This window comes from Herpailurus yagouaroundi, unplaced genomic scaffold (assembly GCF_014898765.1).
Source record: "Herpailurus yagouaroundi ecotype Mexico unplaced genomic scaffold, PumYag 29, whole genome shotgun sequence".
Taxonomy (NCBI): Eukaryota; Metazoa; Chordata; class Mammalia; order Carnivora; family Felidae; genus Herpailurus; species Herpailurus yagouaroundi.
Window position 1 is genome coordinate 96,562,547 of NW_024412377.1, and position 17,449 is coordinate 96,579,995.

The following is a 17,449-nucleotide window of genomic DNA, read 5'->3' on the forward strand; positions in this document are numbered from 1 at the left end:
GGCTGAAAATCTCAAAGGTTAAGAATCTTCACTCATGTCTGACCTCTTATGCTTGGGAGAGCCTTAATACAGTTTCTAGGTATTGCTTCTGCCCTTTTTAGTCATGTCAGAGTCTTTACCAATTATGTTCTGCTTCAGAGAGTTTCCAGTTGCCATCTTAAGCCCTTATCTCCCTTTGAAAGTCCCCAATTTTTGCCTCAGTCTTGTCTCTTTGGAAAGAAAGCGACTTCCTTTTATAAGCATGGCTATCCTAAATACTTTGGGTGTTGTTTTTCTCTTAGCTAGCACCAGAAGCATCACAGAATAAGGTAGCTCATTTAAAGCATTTTCCTCATGGTTGTCCTGTTCTCCCATTCAGGAAAAAGATTATTGGTTACCATGGCAATCAGCTTCCACAGCATTCCATTCCAAGTAAACGCACAGGTATAGCACAAGCTTTTACTCAACATTCTTTACTGTAGCTCTCTGCAGATCTGCATATTTTTTCCAGCCTGTTCTCGGTAACTGCTGTTTAGAACAATCAACCTGAAATTAAGCCAGGTAATTTTCTCAAAGGCACCATATCCCCATCTATTCTAAATATTTTAAAAATTCACACATATAGTTGTGCAATAATTTTCTCATAGCACCAAACAAAAACTTTCTGGTGTGTTCTTTAATAAGTCTGGGATTATATTTACATCTCTTTAACCATTTTTAGAAAAAAAAATTAATGAATTTACAGTAAAAAATCAGAGCAAAAGATAGTTTTATGAGATTATCTCCCATGTGTTCTAAATCATATCTTCCCTGAAACTAATTCTCTAACTTCCCTCCCTCCACCACTCCCAAGCCCTCTGATAAAAAAAAATGCACAAACTCCTAAGAATAAAAATTTTCCTTAACCCACCATTATATCCTGGAGATGCCAAACCATTATATCCTTGAACCATTAACTACCCTAGTTTGGTTCAGAACATAATTAATAATAAAATAGGGTTTTGAATAGGCCAAACACATTTTACTGCCACCCAATGTCTGTTATATTGTGGAGGAGGTGGGATGACTTTGGACGATGAACTGGGTAAGTTCTGTTTCCCTACAACTCTGTCATTCTTTTTTATTATTACTTATTATTACTTCTAGTCTTTGCTAGTTATTTGGTTTCTTCATAACTATGTGGCATAAACCATGAATCTTGAGACTTCTTTTGTTTGCTGAACTATCTTTTCATTTATTATTTCTACTATGATTTTATTCAAAGTAATACTGGTATTTTGGTAATTAAAAAGAGAGAACTTAAAAGGGAGTTGCTATTACCTAATGTTAAGCAATTAAAAATAAAATCTGGCTTTAACCATCTTTCTTACAAAGTCTATCACCTAGGTGTCTTTTCATTGAAAAAGACATATCTCACACCCAATCTATGAACACCCCATTGAATATTGCCATCTCCTATTAAGGGCATGGAAGTAAATTCTGTAACTAAAACAGATGCCTTCGCCTACAGGTTCTAAAATCAGAGGGTATTCATAAACCTCTCCACAAAATTTCAGAGTGTAGTGGGAAACAGGAACTGTTAGAAATTTGAAACTCTACTAAAGTACTTTTTACCTCTTCCGGGAAAAGAAAATATATTACTTTCTAGGAAGCTCACTACTTTAAAAAACATACAAAGCAATCCGGGTTGGAAATTCACTGTTAGCATTTGGGTTACATCAGCTTGGTTTTAGATGATATTTATTTAAAAGTTTTTTTTAATGTTTATACATTTTTGAAAGAGAGAGAGAGAGGGAGAGAGAGAGAGAGAGAGAGAGAGAAAGAGAGAACAAATGGGGGAGGGGCAGAGAGAGAGAGGTAGACACAGAATTTGAAGCATGCTCCAGGCTGTCAGCTCAGTACCCAACTCAGGCCTTGAACCCACGAGCTGCCATATCATGACCTGAGCTGAACTCAGATGCTTAACTGACTGAGGCATGCCAGATGATTTATTTTACATGGAAAGCCATAGAATGGTTCTCTGACTCTTCTCAAAATTGTGTTGAAATTGTTTCAAGGGAGCAGAAAAGTACTTTTATTTACCTATTTTTAATTATTTTTTTAAATTTTATTTTTAAAATTTACATCTAAATTAGTGAGCATATAGTGCAACAATGATTTCAGGAGTAGATTCCTTAATGCCCCTTACCCACATCCCCTCCAGTAACTATCTGTTCTCCATATTTATAAGTCTCTTATACTTTGTCCCCCTCCCTGTTTTTATATTATTTTTGTTTCCCTTCCCTTATGTTCATCTGTTTTGTCTCTTCAAGTCCTCATATGGGTGAAGTCATATGATATTTGTCTTTCTCTGACTAATTTCACTTAGCATAATACCCTCCATTTCCATCCACGTTAGTTGCAAATGGCAAGATTTCATTCTTTTTGATTGCCGAGTACTACTCCATTGTATATATATATATATATACCACATCTTCCTTATCCATTCATCCATCGATGGACATTTGGGCTCTTTCCATACTTTGGCTATTGTTGATAGTACTGCTATAAACATGCGGGTGCATGTGTCCCTTCGAAACAGCACACCTGTATCCCTTGGATAAATGCCTAGTAGTGCAATTGCTAGGTTGTAGGGTAGTTCTATTTTTAGTTTTTTGAGGAACCTCCATACTGTTTTCCAGAGTGGCTGCACCAGCTTGCATTCCCAAGTACTTTTATTTTTTTCTGATCAGATACTTTGTCTGATACATAAAATGTTGTACTTATTCCTTTAAATACACAGACATATGTATTCCTCAATATACTAACCCCATACCAGCTAGAAATAAAAATTGACCAACCATTGGTAGATTTTTTTTAGGTTGAAGACAGAGGCCAACATTAAATAATCACATAGAATCTGAGTAATTACATCACGATGCACAGATTTATATAGAAAAAAAAGTTGCTCTGAATTTCAAGTCGACAAAAGAAGAAAGAGACCAACGGTAGCTTTGAAAAGTAGAATCTCTAGTGAAGGGTCAGCACTCTAAAAGCAGGAAAGCAGCTGACATGCTGTTTTGACAGTTGGGTAAAGATGAGGGGGAATAAGATAGGAAACCGGAGGAAGTTCTGCTAAAAGGGTAGAATGAAGTGTTTGAAAATGGTAAAGTGAGAGCTCTAATCTACATGGACTAATGGAAAGAGCAGGAAAGAGAGAAAAGTGATTTAGTACAGATAGTAAATAGTTTGTGGAGAGATTTTATAGAATAATAACTTAATTTGTATTTTAATTTGCAAGTGCCAAGGGACGACATTATTTGAAGAATGACAGTTTTATTGTTTTAACATTTTACACATAAGAAGCTACCATTTATCTGAAATATAAGTCAGTACCAGTTTCCATTAATGTGATAATATACAGTAGACAAATTGGCAAGGAGGGGGTTGTTCTTGATTAACCTTTGTTATAACCTTAACAAAACTACTTTCAATATTTCAAATTATAAGATCATGATTTTATAATGTGAAGATAAACAGAAAGCCTGATTTCGTTGCAAATTGGTCCTAACTTTTTTGGCTGGTGTTCTTTAATATCAAGCTTCTAACTTGATCAACAAAATGTAAAAGCAAAACCCTGGAAAACCAATTTCCTTAACTAGGAATCATGTGAGTAGTTTAACATTAAAACATGTTTAAAACATACATGATAGAAATTGTGTAGAGTTTTATCTCCTTTTATTTAAAACAAATGCATGGATATCCATTTATAGCTCTCCCAATAATCACTGTAGGTTGGTAATCTTATGTTCTGGATTTTCCAGGTCACTTCAGATTTCAAATATTTTGTCTGTTGTCAAATGATGTGTATGGATTTTAGTTTGGAAAACATGGTCACTGAATTTATAGACCAGCTCTGAAATAGCAATGGCCTTTGGCATTATGCAGTAATTCCATATCCGGGTCATGATTATCAAATTAAACCATATCAAACTTCATTATTCGAGTTTACCCAATACTCGAATAATAAAAGTAAGGACATTTAAAAACTTTGTAGTAATTTACAATTTGAAAAGCATTCATAATATGATTTATTGTAGACACAAACATACATAATCAGTAAATCTATAAATGGCTACTCACCCTTGTCATATAGGAAATGAAAAACAACATACTTAAGTGATATTGTAATTATATACTCCATGGCCAAAACTAAAGAATACAAAAATAATCTGAATGAACCTTTGTTAATATTAAAAAGAATTTGGTAGTCTTTCTTATTTTTAAAGTCCATAGACTGGAATTCATATTCTTGATAAACTGGAGATGGGAGGGTATACTGGCATTTGCTACAGATATGACAATAATTACGAGTGAGCTTTTAAAGATTGTCTCACTACTCTGTGCCAAAATGTTGCTGTTCTGCAAATGAAAACATTTAGATCATTTGACTGCCTTCCCTCCTCCAACCTTAATTACCATCTTTTATAACACTGTACCGCTTGTTCATAGTTCTGCTCTTTATTCTTTCGTGATGTGGGTAACCACTAAGTGGGGGGGGGGGAAAGTTTTAAAGTCTACTATGTTCACAATGGCATTTAATAACTCAAAAATTAAGATGCTTTTTCCCAAGTCTTGTTGGAAATACATCTACCACCAGTGATCAGGCTCTCCTCCCACATTTCCGTGCTAGTTGAAACTTGAGAAGCTTGGGGATGCTGCGAAAGGTGGGAGTGGGAGATAGGATATCACCCGCTTGACACTTCGGCACTATTGCTACGAATGATTCACTTGTGTTTGGCACATTTGTTGCAAGGAAATCTCCTCCCGCCGCTTCCTTCTCGGAGCTCCTCTCGGGCTGTCTCCTGTGCTTTGGCCTTTAAGGAGAAGCGAGAGCAGGTGGGCACAGAGCTGCTCACCGAGTCCTCCTCCCCCTGCTCCTTCCCTAATTTAGCAGTACTTCCGGCCGCGTGACATCATCCCCCGCACCCGGGTGACGAGAGCGGCGGGTGACGTGTGTGCGGAGAGGAGCGCGCTGACGTTGCTATTTAAAGGTCCTCCTGCGGGGAGGATGGAGACACAGCGCGAGCACCTGGTGTGGGGCGCGGAGGAGGCTGTGGCGGCCGGGAGCGGGGCCAGGAGACAGCGGAGGAGCAGAGCGCACGGTCCGCCCGCCGCCCGCCACTAGGGGAGGGGGGGAAAGGAAGGAAGGACGGACTGACGGACCTGCAGGCCGGACTAGCTCCCCACGAGGGCCGTCTCGGCCCCTGACCACCAGCCTTCCCGCCGCCTTCGCGGCTGCTGCTTCCTCTCCCGCCGCCCGTAGGGCCCCGCCGGGCCCTAGGGACGGGTCAGCGCCCCGGCCCCCGACGCCTTCCCGCGGCTCAGAGGCGGTGGCCGCCTCCCGCTCCCTCCCACGAACGGGGGGAGGGACCGCTCTCGCCCCCGGTTCTCCCCGCCTCCTCCCCCGCCCTCCGCAGCCCGCTCCGCCGCCGCGCTCTGCTCACGCGGGCGGCGCTGACCCGGGAAGCAGCGCCTTCAGCTCCGCGAGCGGCCGGTGGAGGCGGAGGCAGCGGCGGGCTTCAGGCCGCCCGGGCCGGCGCTGCTCTGCCGAGCGGGAGCTCGAGGCCGGCGGAGGTGGGCGGTGATGGAAGCGTGAGGAGGCGGTGGCGGGCCCGGGGACTGTGAGGCGGCGTGTGGCGGCGGCGCGGAGCGTGAGAGGCGAGGAGCGCGAGAGGCGAGGAGCGCGGGTGGGGGCGCTGGAGCAGCGGCTCTCCCGCGGCTTCGAGCCCCGCTCCCCTGCCCGCGACGCGGGATTAGCCGCCCGCCCGTCGACCCTTCAGCTCAGTCCAACGCTGCTGCTCGGCCAGCCCTCGCGCTGGGAGCGGGTGCCGGGGGCAGCGTGGGGCTTGGCGCTCTGATTCATTCATTCGCCGCCGCCGGCAGCCTCAGACCTGCGGTGCTCCGAAGAGAGGAGGGAAGACGGGCAGCCGCGAATGAAGGGCCGGGCGCCAGCAGGGCTCCATTGTGCTCGGCGGCGCGAGGCGGGAAGGGGCTGAGGGAGGTGGGATCGGGCCCCCTCCCCCTGCTCCCCGGCGTGCGCTGCGCCCCCAGCCTGCTGCCAGCCTGGAAATGGCTCCGTTTATTCTCCTCGGGAGAATGAATCGATCCTGCCCAGTCTTCTCTTCCTCCTCCCCACCTCCTCTCTGCTCCGAGTCTTAGGAGGGGAAACATTTAAAAGACAGATTCCAATGTGGAGTGCCGTGCACATCGCGAGCTGTTGGGTTTGCACTTCGAGGAGATTTTTCTATCTAGCTTTTTCTAACGTGAGCGCAGGGAAGCAGTGGCATGACTGCTTTTAGGATTTTTATTTTCTCGTAGGGATCTCTGTAAAGTGCACGTCGCATTGGGTTACATGCTCCACCCCCAAGGGAACTGGTGTGGTGGAGAAATTTGAACCCGCAGCCTTAGTAGCACCAAAAGGCCGAGTTACCTGGCTCTCCCCGAGTGTCTAGGAGGACATGAGCGAAATGACCACCGAACTCATTTTTTATAGGACTCGGTGAAGCTGGATTCTGCGTTTCCGACAGACACGTAGACTCATTTTGTGGAATAGAGTTGACCGCTGTCTCCTCCGCGCAGCATTTTAACTCTAATAAGCAAATGCCACCTCTGCTTGAACGTTTTGGTATTTACGAGAGAGAAATCCTTTTACCTAAGGGAACTAATTGAATTGTCAAGCACCACTGAAATACCTCCAGAAAAGGATCTCGGGGGGTGGAAAAGCAACTGCGAAATAGCAGACGGAGAAATTCCTTTGGAAGTTATTCTGTAGCAGAAGAGCAGAAACTTCAGAGCAAGTTCTCATTGGGCAAAATGGGGTAAGGACTTTTGTGCCTAACATAGCTTTGAATCTGTTTATGTGTGTTGTTGAGCGATGGTGGTGATTGTGTTTTATGTTTTCAAACAAATTTGCCACCTTGCTAAGCTGGTCGTACATTAAAAATACGGGTTTGTTAACCTGTTAATAAGATATTTTTATAGAGTGACCCCGGAGGCCATAACGAGGGAACATATATACATAATTTTTTTTTAATTTTTGATAATTTGTAACCAGAAGAGAGTTCGATTAGTAATATTTAAGAAGACAGCATCTTCTGCCCTTTTACTGGTCAGCCTGCTGCATCCGTTTGTAATTAAAATCATACTGTCTTAGGTTTTGTTGCCAGGGTCTTTGAGAGAAAAGTACTGCGTTCTGTCAGTACTTTGAGAACAATCAGTTGCACAAAGGAACAATTGTAAAGTAATGAGTGGTTGGACTTTAGTCCTTGAAAATGATCCAGTGTAAATGATTGCCTCCACTGTGCCCTCTGTTTTGCCCTTGAATATCCAAAGCTAACATGTAGAATTGATTTATTGGGGCATTAAAATGAAAATCTGAAATTCTTACCCATGTGGTCTCCACAGTGCCGTTGCACTTAGTAGATCAGAGCTTCAAAGGAAAAATCTTTTTGTTGAAAGAACTTGTTCGCTTTTTCTGTTTTTTTGCTCTAAAGCTCAGGTTTTCAGTTGATGTTAACAGTGTCAGATCCACACCTTCTTTCAGTACCAATGTCAACCAACAGTGTGTTTTCCAGCCTTTCATTAACTCTTCACACAGTAACTTGATAACATGACTCTTTGTAATGTAAGTCAGAAATATATTAATGGAGTAATGATGAAGTCATGTCATTGACAGATTGTCCATGCTTTTTGTCAAAGAGGAACTTCGAGAATTTTCCTTCTCTCTGTAGTTGAACAAACCCAGCTCAAGTGTAGTTAAGAGACAGGAATTGAAAGAATAGACCAAAATTTATTGTGACAGTTGAGGGGTATGTACACCTAAACTTTATTTTTTGAAACTTTGAGAGGAAAGTTCTTAGATAGTACTACTTTTTGTTGTTGTTGGGAGTTAGAATTTGAAGTTTATTAACTTGAACAAGTTTGAAAATGTAGAACATGTGTTGTAGGGAGTTCTTTCTTCATCAGGAATTAATGAGAGTGATAATTGTTTTTAAAACTTGAGTGACAAGTGATGAGAATATATATAACTTGGATGATTTGAGGTAGAGCTAAGCAATTAAAATACCTTATTCTATTTTAGTACTGCTATTCGTAACTTGGTAATCTGAGGCAAATTACTTAACCTCTGTGGACTCTTATTATCTGTAAAATGAAGGACTTGGATGATAAGTTTTAACGTTTTTTTCCAGTCTGTAAAAATGAATTATTTTCATTTTCTCCTGTGTATTTTAATTACTAGCTGGTTTCTTGAAGTAGATCTTTCAGATGGAGACATTATTCTCTCTAAGCAGGTTTTAAATATCAGCTAGAAAATAATGGCATTTAAAACTGGGATGAAATGCACCAATTTTAATAAGAGAAAATGCAGAAAAATACTGCTATTTAAAACCTTTGAAATATGGCTTCCTTGAGAATCTGCAGCTCTTGTGTCTAAAACATGTCAGAACAAAAAAAAAAAATCAAGTGACAATTTTTCATGTTGAAGGAAGGCTGCGTTCTCTAGACTGTAGAGTGGTAGCATCATGGAAGAAAATCGGGTTTTCCACAATCTTTAAGCTGCATGAATGCTTACCTTTTTACCAAGAGAAGTTTGGGATGAACTTCCTACCAAACGGGCTGGTATTTAAACTATTAAAATAAGCCCCCCCCCTCCCAACATGACACACATTTTTGATAATTCAGTGTAATTACATTTGCTTATAAACTGATTTATTTGTCCTTTTCCCAGTAAAGTTTTAGAAGTAGACTGGAGAGGAAAAGGAGTGTTTCTGGCATTAGTTTTCTGAAAATCTGTGTAGGGCTATGATTATTTCCCATGGATAGTGATCTGTTCCATCTGAGTTGTCAAGAGAGGATGGACAGGTAGAAGAGAAGAGCATAGAAGAGGCATTTGTGGAAGTTTCCACACTTGGTAGGTGTCAATATCCGTTAAGTGTTTGTGGAATAGGTATAGTCTCCTGTATCTATTTAAACCAAAAGGAAATGGTGTTTTAAATAGCCTTTAAAGTTTTCTCTGGGGTAGTCCTAAATTACCTTACTTTGACAAGTATATAAAATTTAATACTGTGGTGAAGAGTTTCACCATCGTATGAACATATTTTTGAATGTTAGTTTTTAATAAGAATTTTTCTTTGCCTCAATTATGGCTATAATTGCAAGTCTAGGGGCAAAGTTTAAGCAGAAATAATTATTTTTAGTTTTTTTTTTTAATTTTTTTTAATGTTTATTTCTGAGACAGAGAGAGACAGAGCATGAGTGGGGGAGGGACAGAGAGAAAGGGAGACACAGAGTCAGAAGCAGGCTCCAGGCTCTGAGCTGTCAGTACAGAGCCCGATGCGGGGCTCGAACCCACAAACCGTGAGATCCTGACCTGAGGCGAAGTTGGATGCTCAACTGACTGAGCCACCCAGGCGCCCCTGAATTATTTTTAGTTTTAAACAAAATGGGTGATTAGGCAGAAAACAAACTTGGCTCCTATAATAGTAGTTTGTGAACCACTGTGGAAATGGAAAAAGAACAGCTGAAAATGACAGTTGCCAGAGTCTGTCAAAATATCTTGGATGCTGCCCGAACTGTTTTTAATTACAGTGAAGGCAGTTGAAGAATTGGTTTGTGAAATAGGTGCATCAGACCCTTAAAAAGTAGAGCATTCATGTGTGTAAGATAAAGTCTGGAAAAAGCTTCAAAGCTCCAGTGAGGAGCGCCTGTTAGGTCCAGCCCCCAAGTCATCCTCCAAGTAGTATCTCCTAATGAGAGCAGTGAGTCAGTAGCTATTTCAGAACCATTAGAGGAAGCAATAGAAATTAAGGAACTTCAGCAAGTTATTTCATGCCACCTTTTGTTTTGCTTAGCTCAAATTGACAACTTAGTGCCATCAACAAGGGAATAGAGAACCTCCCCGCCGCCCCATTTAAAGTTATTTATACAAATGTGATTCTTGGGGCGCCTGGGTGGTGCAGTCGGTTAAGCGTCCGACTTCAGCCAGGTCACGATCTCGCGGTCCGTGAGTTCGAGCCCCGCATCAGGCTCTGGGCTGATGGCTCAGAGCCTGGAGCTTGTTTCTGATTCTGTGTCTCCCTCTCTTTCTGCCCCTCCCCCGTTCATGCTCTGTCTCTCTCTGTCCCAAAAATAAATAAACGTTAAAAAAAAAAAATGTGATTCTCCGTGCTAATAAGGTCCGATAGTGCTATTCTGATTTGTCTCACCTGCTTCTGGGAACTTCTGGAAACCATCTTCTCTGCCTTTCCCCAGATAACTTCCTGGAAGCATGAAAGTGGGTGCTGCTGATTGCAGCCCAAAGAGTCCTTTCATGGCTTAGAGAGGAAGCTGTCCCCTCTTTCTCCCTCAGGCTACTGGGTGCTGCTCTCTGGGTGCTGAGGCAAAAACGTGGAAATTTTGATCCAGCAGTGCAACATGAATGGGCTTGGTTGGAAAGGCAATCGCTCAATCATTACTAACATCTGAGAAGTTAGATGCACGTCCTTAATTGTATATTGGTTCATCTTACTAATTGTGAATCCCTAACATGTGGCATGTTCGGCAGCCCAGTGTTGGTGATACAGAAACTAATAAAATGTGCTCCTTCCCTCAGTGAGTTTATAGTTTAGAAGTTAGGAAGACAGTCAAATTAGAAAGTACAGTGAAATGTCTAAGGGGCCCTGATGTAGGGCATCTCAGGTACACAAAATATGTGTGCGTGTAGCATTAGCTGCTGAGGGAAGGATAAAAAAGCTATTGTAGAGGTGTAAATAGCTATTAAATAGTGAAAGAGAACAGGTGTGCCTTATAGACAATTGAGAAGGCATTCAAGGCAGACGGAACAGTGTGATTGACAGTACTGAGACCAGGAACCGCAAAAAAGTTTGGCTTCACAAACTCAGCTCTGTGGAGTGTGGTAAGAGATAGGCCCAGAGTCTTATGCAGGGGCCAGGTTAGAAGGCCTTGTAGGCCAAACAAAAGCCAGTGTATTTCAAGGTTTTTTGGGGCATTGACCCATTATAGTAAGTTACACATTTTTACCTCACCACCTAGTGCACACATATTATAAATGATAAAATGTCACAAAATAATGCCCTTTGTGTGATGCACTGTCGTATTTTCTAGTTTTAAGAAAGAATGAGATTTGAGATCCAGTAAGTTGATATAACAACCCAGTGATGATAACTGGTAATTGGAAAAACACTGCTCTTGGCTATGGGAAGCACTAAAGGATTTAAAGCAGAGTAGTTACATGAAGGGTGGGGTAAGTAGGATGAAAAATTAGTTTTAAAAACCATTGAAATTTTGGTTTTGTTTGTTAGGTCCTGTGGAAACACTAAGCTGGAGCAATGAACCCTAGCTAGTAGGGGAAATGGATGGCTGAACAGGGCCTAGAAAATTCCAGGGTGAGGGGAGAGGAGGAATGATGATGAGTTGTATGCAGTTGTCTCAGTGGGACTTTTTCAGGATTAGGGCATTTCGTATGCAGGGGTAAAAATATAGGAAATGGCATGATGTGTTTGTTCTTTGCTGAGCTGCTCATTCAGATGGGCCTTGAAATCTTGAGTGTAGAAGTTTAAAAAGGACTTTGTAGCTAACATACAAATTGCATGGAAGAGTGAGAACATGTTCCCCCAAGCAAGTAATTAAAGAATATTTGGAATTGTCAGTGATATTTGCCTTATAAGCAAATAGATGTTTCCTCCCCCTCCAGTTTATTAAAACATAATTGACATATAGCATTGTATTACTTTAAGGCCCACAATGTAATGATTCAACACATATACACATGTATACTGTGCAATGATTACCATAGTAAGTTTAAGTTAACATCCTTCGTCTTATATACTTACAGATTTCTGATGAGAAATATCATCAGAATAGGTTTATTTTTTAATATATTAATGGCATAATCCCCCCCCCCCATTAAAATTTGAAAGAACTCATTTTTTTGTTAGGTATTTTTCAAGGTAACATATACATAGACAAGATGACCCTGGCTCTTTCAGATGTCTTTTTCCCTCCATCTAAACCTATTGTTCCTTATAGTCAAGACTTTTAACTGATTCTTTTTTGTTCTGATTTCGTTTTATCCTTGTGACTTCATTCCTTTTTCTCTTGTCCAAGGGGCAGGTATAATCACAAGGACTCTCAGGGTCTCTCCCCTGGCCCCAGTGCATTTACCCTCTTGAAAGTGCTGGAAAAAATTTAAGGCCATTCCTACTCCCGTCTCCCTAAACTACTCCTGCAGTTTCCCCCCTACTTCCCAGCTTCTGTTTGCTTCAGTGTCCGATTGGCAGTGCTCATCTGAGTGCCCACCCTCCCCAACGCCCCTCGCCCCCGCAACCAAAAAAAATTGGAGGAGGAGGACTTTGCTTTTCCGGATTTGGTGGTAATGGGATGGGAAGGCCATCCACTCTGGACTGAGAAGTAGCAACATCTCTATGTGGGATAACAGTGTGTGTTAGCATGCCAAAATGAATATTATTTTTTAGATTTACAAATAAGATATTTTATAATGTCTTTTTAAAAAATTAGATCCTATTCTACAGTTTTAAAAACAAAAAAAAAACCTTTTTGAATGGTTATGTATTTAGCACGGCAGAAATTGAGAAGAGGAGAATCAAGATTATGGTACTTGAGTATTTAGACAAAGCAATTAGTGGGAATGTATAAACTAGTGAGGGTTGGTTACTTTAAGTTTAATCTGCATAAATTAATTTTAGGGAGGAGCAAATACTAGAGGTGGGATTATTTGGGAAACAGAATGGATGTAGGATATGATGTTCTTGGCTCTGACCTGAGGTTTTTATAAGAACTAAAGTAGTGATTATGAGGGATGTCTGGGTGGCTCAGTAGGTTAAACGTCCAACATCAACTCAAGTCATGACCTCACAGTTGGTGGGTTTGAGCCCTGAGTCTGTCTCTGTGCTGACAGCTCAGAGCCTGGAGCCTGCTTTGGATTCTGTGTCTCCCTCCCTCTTTCTCTCTGCCCCTCTCCCCCTTGTGTGCTATCTCTCTTTCTCAAAAATAAATAAACATTAAAAAAAATTAAAGTAGTGATTATGAGTAGCATGTTAAGATGTGATTATGTAATTCTCAAAAACAAGATGTGTTGTCATTTTGGTTAGTTATATTATGTAGACGTTAATCCTTTTTAAAAACATCCTTATTAATCTTATTTTTATTTAGTTCACTTGTAACTTTCTTTTCTTTTTCTTTTTTTTTTTTTGATTTCCTGTCTCTAGAACAGAATTACTAAACTTTGACCACAGACTTACACATCTGTCATGAGCAAACAAGTGTACACAAAAACAATCCTTTTCAAAATATATATACATAAAGGAAGTGTTTAGGGGAGCTCTTAACTTTGGTTCAGCAAAGTGTATTAATTTAATAATTTTGAAATGAAGTCACAATGTACATCAGACTAGTGTGACTTTTCTTTTTTGGGATTAAAGGATTCTGAAAGTTGGTTTAGGCTAATTACCTGAAACATTATTCATGCAATTAAAGGATTGAACAAAGAAACTGTCTTTATAAATAATTTGTAAACTTAGTTTAGTTTTAAGTGATCAAATGTCTCAGTGAAAAGATGATTGAATCTCAAAAGGTCTAACCTCCTTGCTGCCATATGATTTTCATTTTGTTCAGACCTCTGGTGTTTAGTTGAAATACTTATTTTTACTTACTGGATTGTTATGTTATTTACAATTCAACTCACTGGACAAAAGAGTAAGGGAAATGAGTTACAAATATTTAATTTTTCCTGATAGAAATTTTAAGTGACTTAAGACTTTTTTGAAACGTGTGTGTGTTTGTGTATTTGTAATGTTTATTTTGAGAGAGAGAGAGAGAGAATGGACGTGGGTGGGGAAGAGGCAGATTGAGAGAGAGATTGACAGAATCCCAAGCAGGCTCCACTCTCACTGCTGGAGCCTGACAACAGGGCTCAGTCCCATGACTGCGAGGTCATGACCTGATCCAAAAATCAAGAGTCAGAAGTTCAACCGACTGAGCTACCCAGGTGCCCCTGTATATAAGATGTCTTAAATAGATTTATATCTCAATTAGTAAAGATTATCTTTAGTTTAAGGAAATGTGCAATTTTTTGTTTGTGTTGCGTCTTTGTAATGCCTTGTGATCTGTGGCTTACACAGTAAATTGACCCTGTTTTATAAGATTCATTATGTTCTTGTAATAAGTGAGATTTTCCTAGAGATTTTCCTCTGTTAAGTATTGAAAAATTGAGTGCTTTTGGGGCATTGTAAGATTTCGGACTCATTAAGTATCTTCATTTCAAAAGAATCTCCATGTAATAAGCAGTGTTTATATAGATTTTAGCCTGTCTACAAAGAATTGAGATAAAATTTCCAAATCATACTGACCAGGCATTGCAGGAGTAGGTAAACTTTTTAAAAGCTGATCATTCAGTGGTCTTCAACCTGTAAATAAAAGCATATAGTTAAAATCTTAGTTTTTATAGCATACCTCCATATTCCATAAAATCAGGACATTTCACTATCACTCTCTGTTAAAAGAAGCAGATTTATCAGTGAACTTCTGCTCTTAATTGTAGCCTGATTCTCCTTTTCCCATCCATCATAAATAGTACACCTTTGGTCATTTCTGTGCTCCCTAATATCTGAGTAAAAGAGATGAGATCGATTACAATCAATGCTGCTTGTATTAAGCAATATTTTTCAGAGGAGAATTTGAAGTTACAGACATGGGTATATATACTGTCTTTTTCATCCACTTGTATCAGTAGATCTCTCAACAACTTGGGTTTGAGCTGCGTGAGTCCACTTACAGATTTTTTTATATAAATACAGTGCAGTATTATACATGTATTTTCTCTTAAGATTTTCTTTTTTTTTAGGTTCATTTCTTTTATTTTGAGAGAGAGTGCGAGCCGGGAGTGGGGAGGTCAGAGAGAGAGGGACAGAATGAGAATCCCAGGCAGGCTTCACACTGTCAGCGTGGGAGCCCGACGTGGGGCTCAAACTCCTGCACTGTGAGAGGATGATCTGAGCTGAAATCAAGAGTTGGATGCTTAACCGACTGAACCACCCAGCTGCCCCTTCCTTATGATTTTCTTAATAACGTTTTCTTTTCCCTCTCTTCACTGAAAGAAATAGTATATAATATACAAAGTGTGTTAATTGACTGTTGATGTTATCAGTAAGGCTTCCAGTCAACAGTAGGTTATTAGTAATGTGTTAGGGGAGTCAGAAGTTATAAGTGAATTTTTCATCGTTGAGGGAATCGGCGCTCCTTTTTTTTTTTTTTTTTTTAATTTTTTTTTTTAACGTTTATTTATTTTTGAGACAGAGACAGAGCATGAAGGGGGGAGGGGCAGAGAGAGAAGGAGACACAGAATCAGAAGTAGGCTCCAGGCCCTGAGCCATCAGCCCAGAGCCCGACGCGGGGCTCGAACTCACGGACCGTGAGATCTTGACCTGAGCCGAAGTCGGCCGCCCAACCGACTGAGCCACCCAGGCGCCCCCGGGAATCGGCGCTCCTAACCCACACTGTCAAGGGTCAACTAACTGTATTTCATTTATTTTCCCATCTTGTTTTAAAAAGTTTTTAAAGGGGCGCCTGGGTGGCTCAGTCGGTTAAGCGTCTGACTTCGGCTCGGGTCACGATCATGAGGTTCGCGAGTTCAAGCCCCGAGTCGGGCTCTGTGCTGACAGCTCGGAGCTTGGAGCCTGCTTCACATTCTGTGTCTCCCTCTCTCTCTGCCCCTTCCCTGCTCATGCTCTCTCTCTGTCTCAAAAATAAATAAACATTAAAAAAATAAAAAAAAAGTTTTTAAAAATCTCACTTCACTGTTAAGTACAGTTTAGAATTAATTTTACAGGGACATCTTTCTAGTGACCTTGCAAAGGAAAAAAACAAAAACAAATATTCTTTCTCATGAGGTTCCCCCTTCACTAATGGATTGTGAACCGAAAATGGCTTTTGTGTAGCTAAAAGAATTTTAAATGGGTAGAACTAACATTTGACTTAGTTAAGCACTGAATTTCACTTATATATAACTGTCTTGTCTCTTTTAAGGTAGGCCACTGGAGGAAGGCAAAAAGTTCCTCTTTTCTTTCTTGTATGAGAAAATAAAATTATTTATAAAATACAAAAATTTACCAATTGAGTCAATCTTTTCCCTTCATAATAAAATTTACCTTTATAGTTATGCTAGCTTTCAAAAAATCACCTTAATCTCTTAATAGCTACTATTAGCTTTAAAAAACAAAAGGTTTGCTTTATAGATATTTTCTTTTAATGTTCTTCCATAAAACATGAAACATTTTCATGTTATCTTTGAGGGTTTGGCGCTAGTTCCTCAAGGCAGAGAGCAGTTGTAAGAATTGAGAACTTTGTGTAAAATTACCAAATAGGAGTTAGACAGAAATTAAACACAAACAACTGCCAAGGGACCACAGATACCAAAGCAGCTTTCATTACTTTCTTTTTAAGTCATGTTGATCATGTCATGTGTATTGGCACATCTGGATCCGTGTGTCAGAGTCCAGAGGGCTGCAGACAAGAGTCCATGACTTCCTCCCTCCCCTTAACCCATAGAAGGGAGGAAATTTGTTCGTGTAGATTTTTGTTTTTGTTTTGAAAGAGAGCATGCACACATGCTCAGGGGAGGGACAGAGAAAGAATCTTAAGTCAGTCAACCGGCGGGCTCCATTTCCCGACCCATGAGATCATGACTTGAGCTGAAATCAGAGTCCGACATTTAACCAGCTGAGCTACCCAGGCACCCCATGTCCCTGTGTTTAATAGGAGAGCCTTACTAGAAATGTGCTGAGAGCCACAGCTCTGGTACATATGTCTTGTGAGTGCTATATATTGGGTTTGCTAACCGTCTAGTTCATAGTATAGCATGCAAGTGCAATGTAAGTTGAAAGGATCTGGGGAAAATTAGAATCCTTTTTCCATATACAGAAAATCCGGATTCCTAATAGCAATTAGGTATACAGTTGGATGTACCAGTTATTTTTCTGATCATTTTTCTAGGTAAATTGTTGGTTCTTTTTACTTTTACATTTAAGCATGCCTCAATCTTACTTTATTGTCTTTCTGTTTTCATTTAAGCATTTATAAGAAGTTCAGGAGAGCTATTCTGAATAAGGCTTTTTTTGTGAGTTACAGTTTTCTGCCCTAGTTATTTTCAGTTTCCCCCATTAGGCTCTTAATAAGTCTCTAAGAAATTATCTTAAGTGGATTTGACTATAAAAGAACTCCAAGTGCTCATGTTAGAAAATTTCTGTCAGTCTTCACAGAAGGTAAGTCTGTACATTACTAAACATATAGGACAATTACTTTGAACCTCTCAAAATATTTGAGTGTGCTTAGCCTATCCCTTTATCTTTATATGCTTCCCTTTTGCAAAACTGCCATTTTCTCTCCTGGGTTGTTAGGAATCTCTGTCACGTGG

General features: G+C 40.3%; 1 protein-coding gene across 3 annotated transcripts in view; it reads left to right on the forward strand.

The window, feature by feature from the left end:
- The first annotated feature begins 444 nt into the window (after positions 1-444).
- The window catches only part of HOMER1 (homer scaffold protein 1), a 145,176-nt gene continuing 128,171 nt past the window's right edge, over positions 445-17,449 (forward strand). Inside the window, exon 1 of one of the 3 annotated variants that reach the window (XM_040449916.1) lies at positions 445-540. Coding sequence is in view for 2 of the 3 variants with exons in the window: in XM_040449906.1 (XP_040305840.1) it covers positions 6,835-6,839 (5 nt within the window). In the remaining variant the exon portion in view is untranslated. Of the gene's footprint in view, positions 541-6,012; positions 6,840-17,449 lie in introns of those variants that run through there. The other 2 variants (XM_040449906.1, XM_040449925.1) reach the window with 2 other exon arrangements.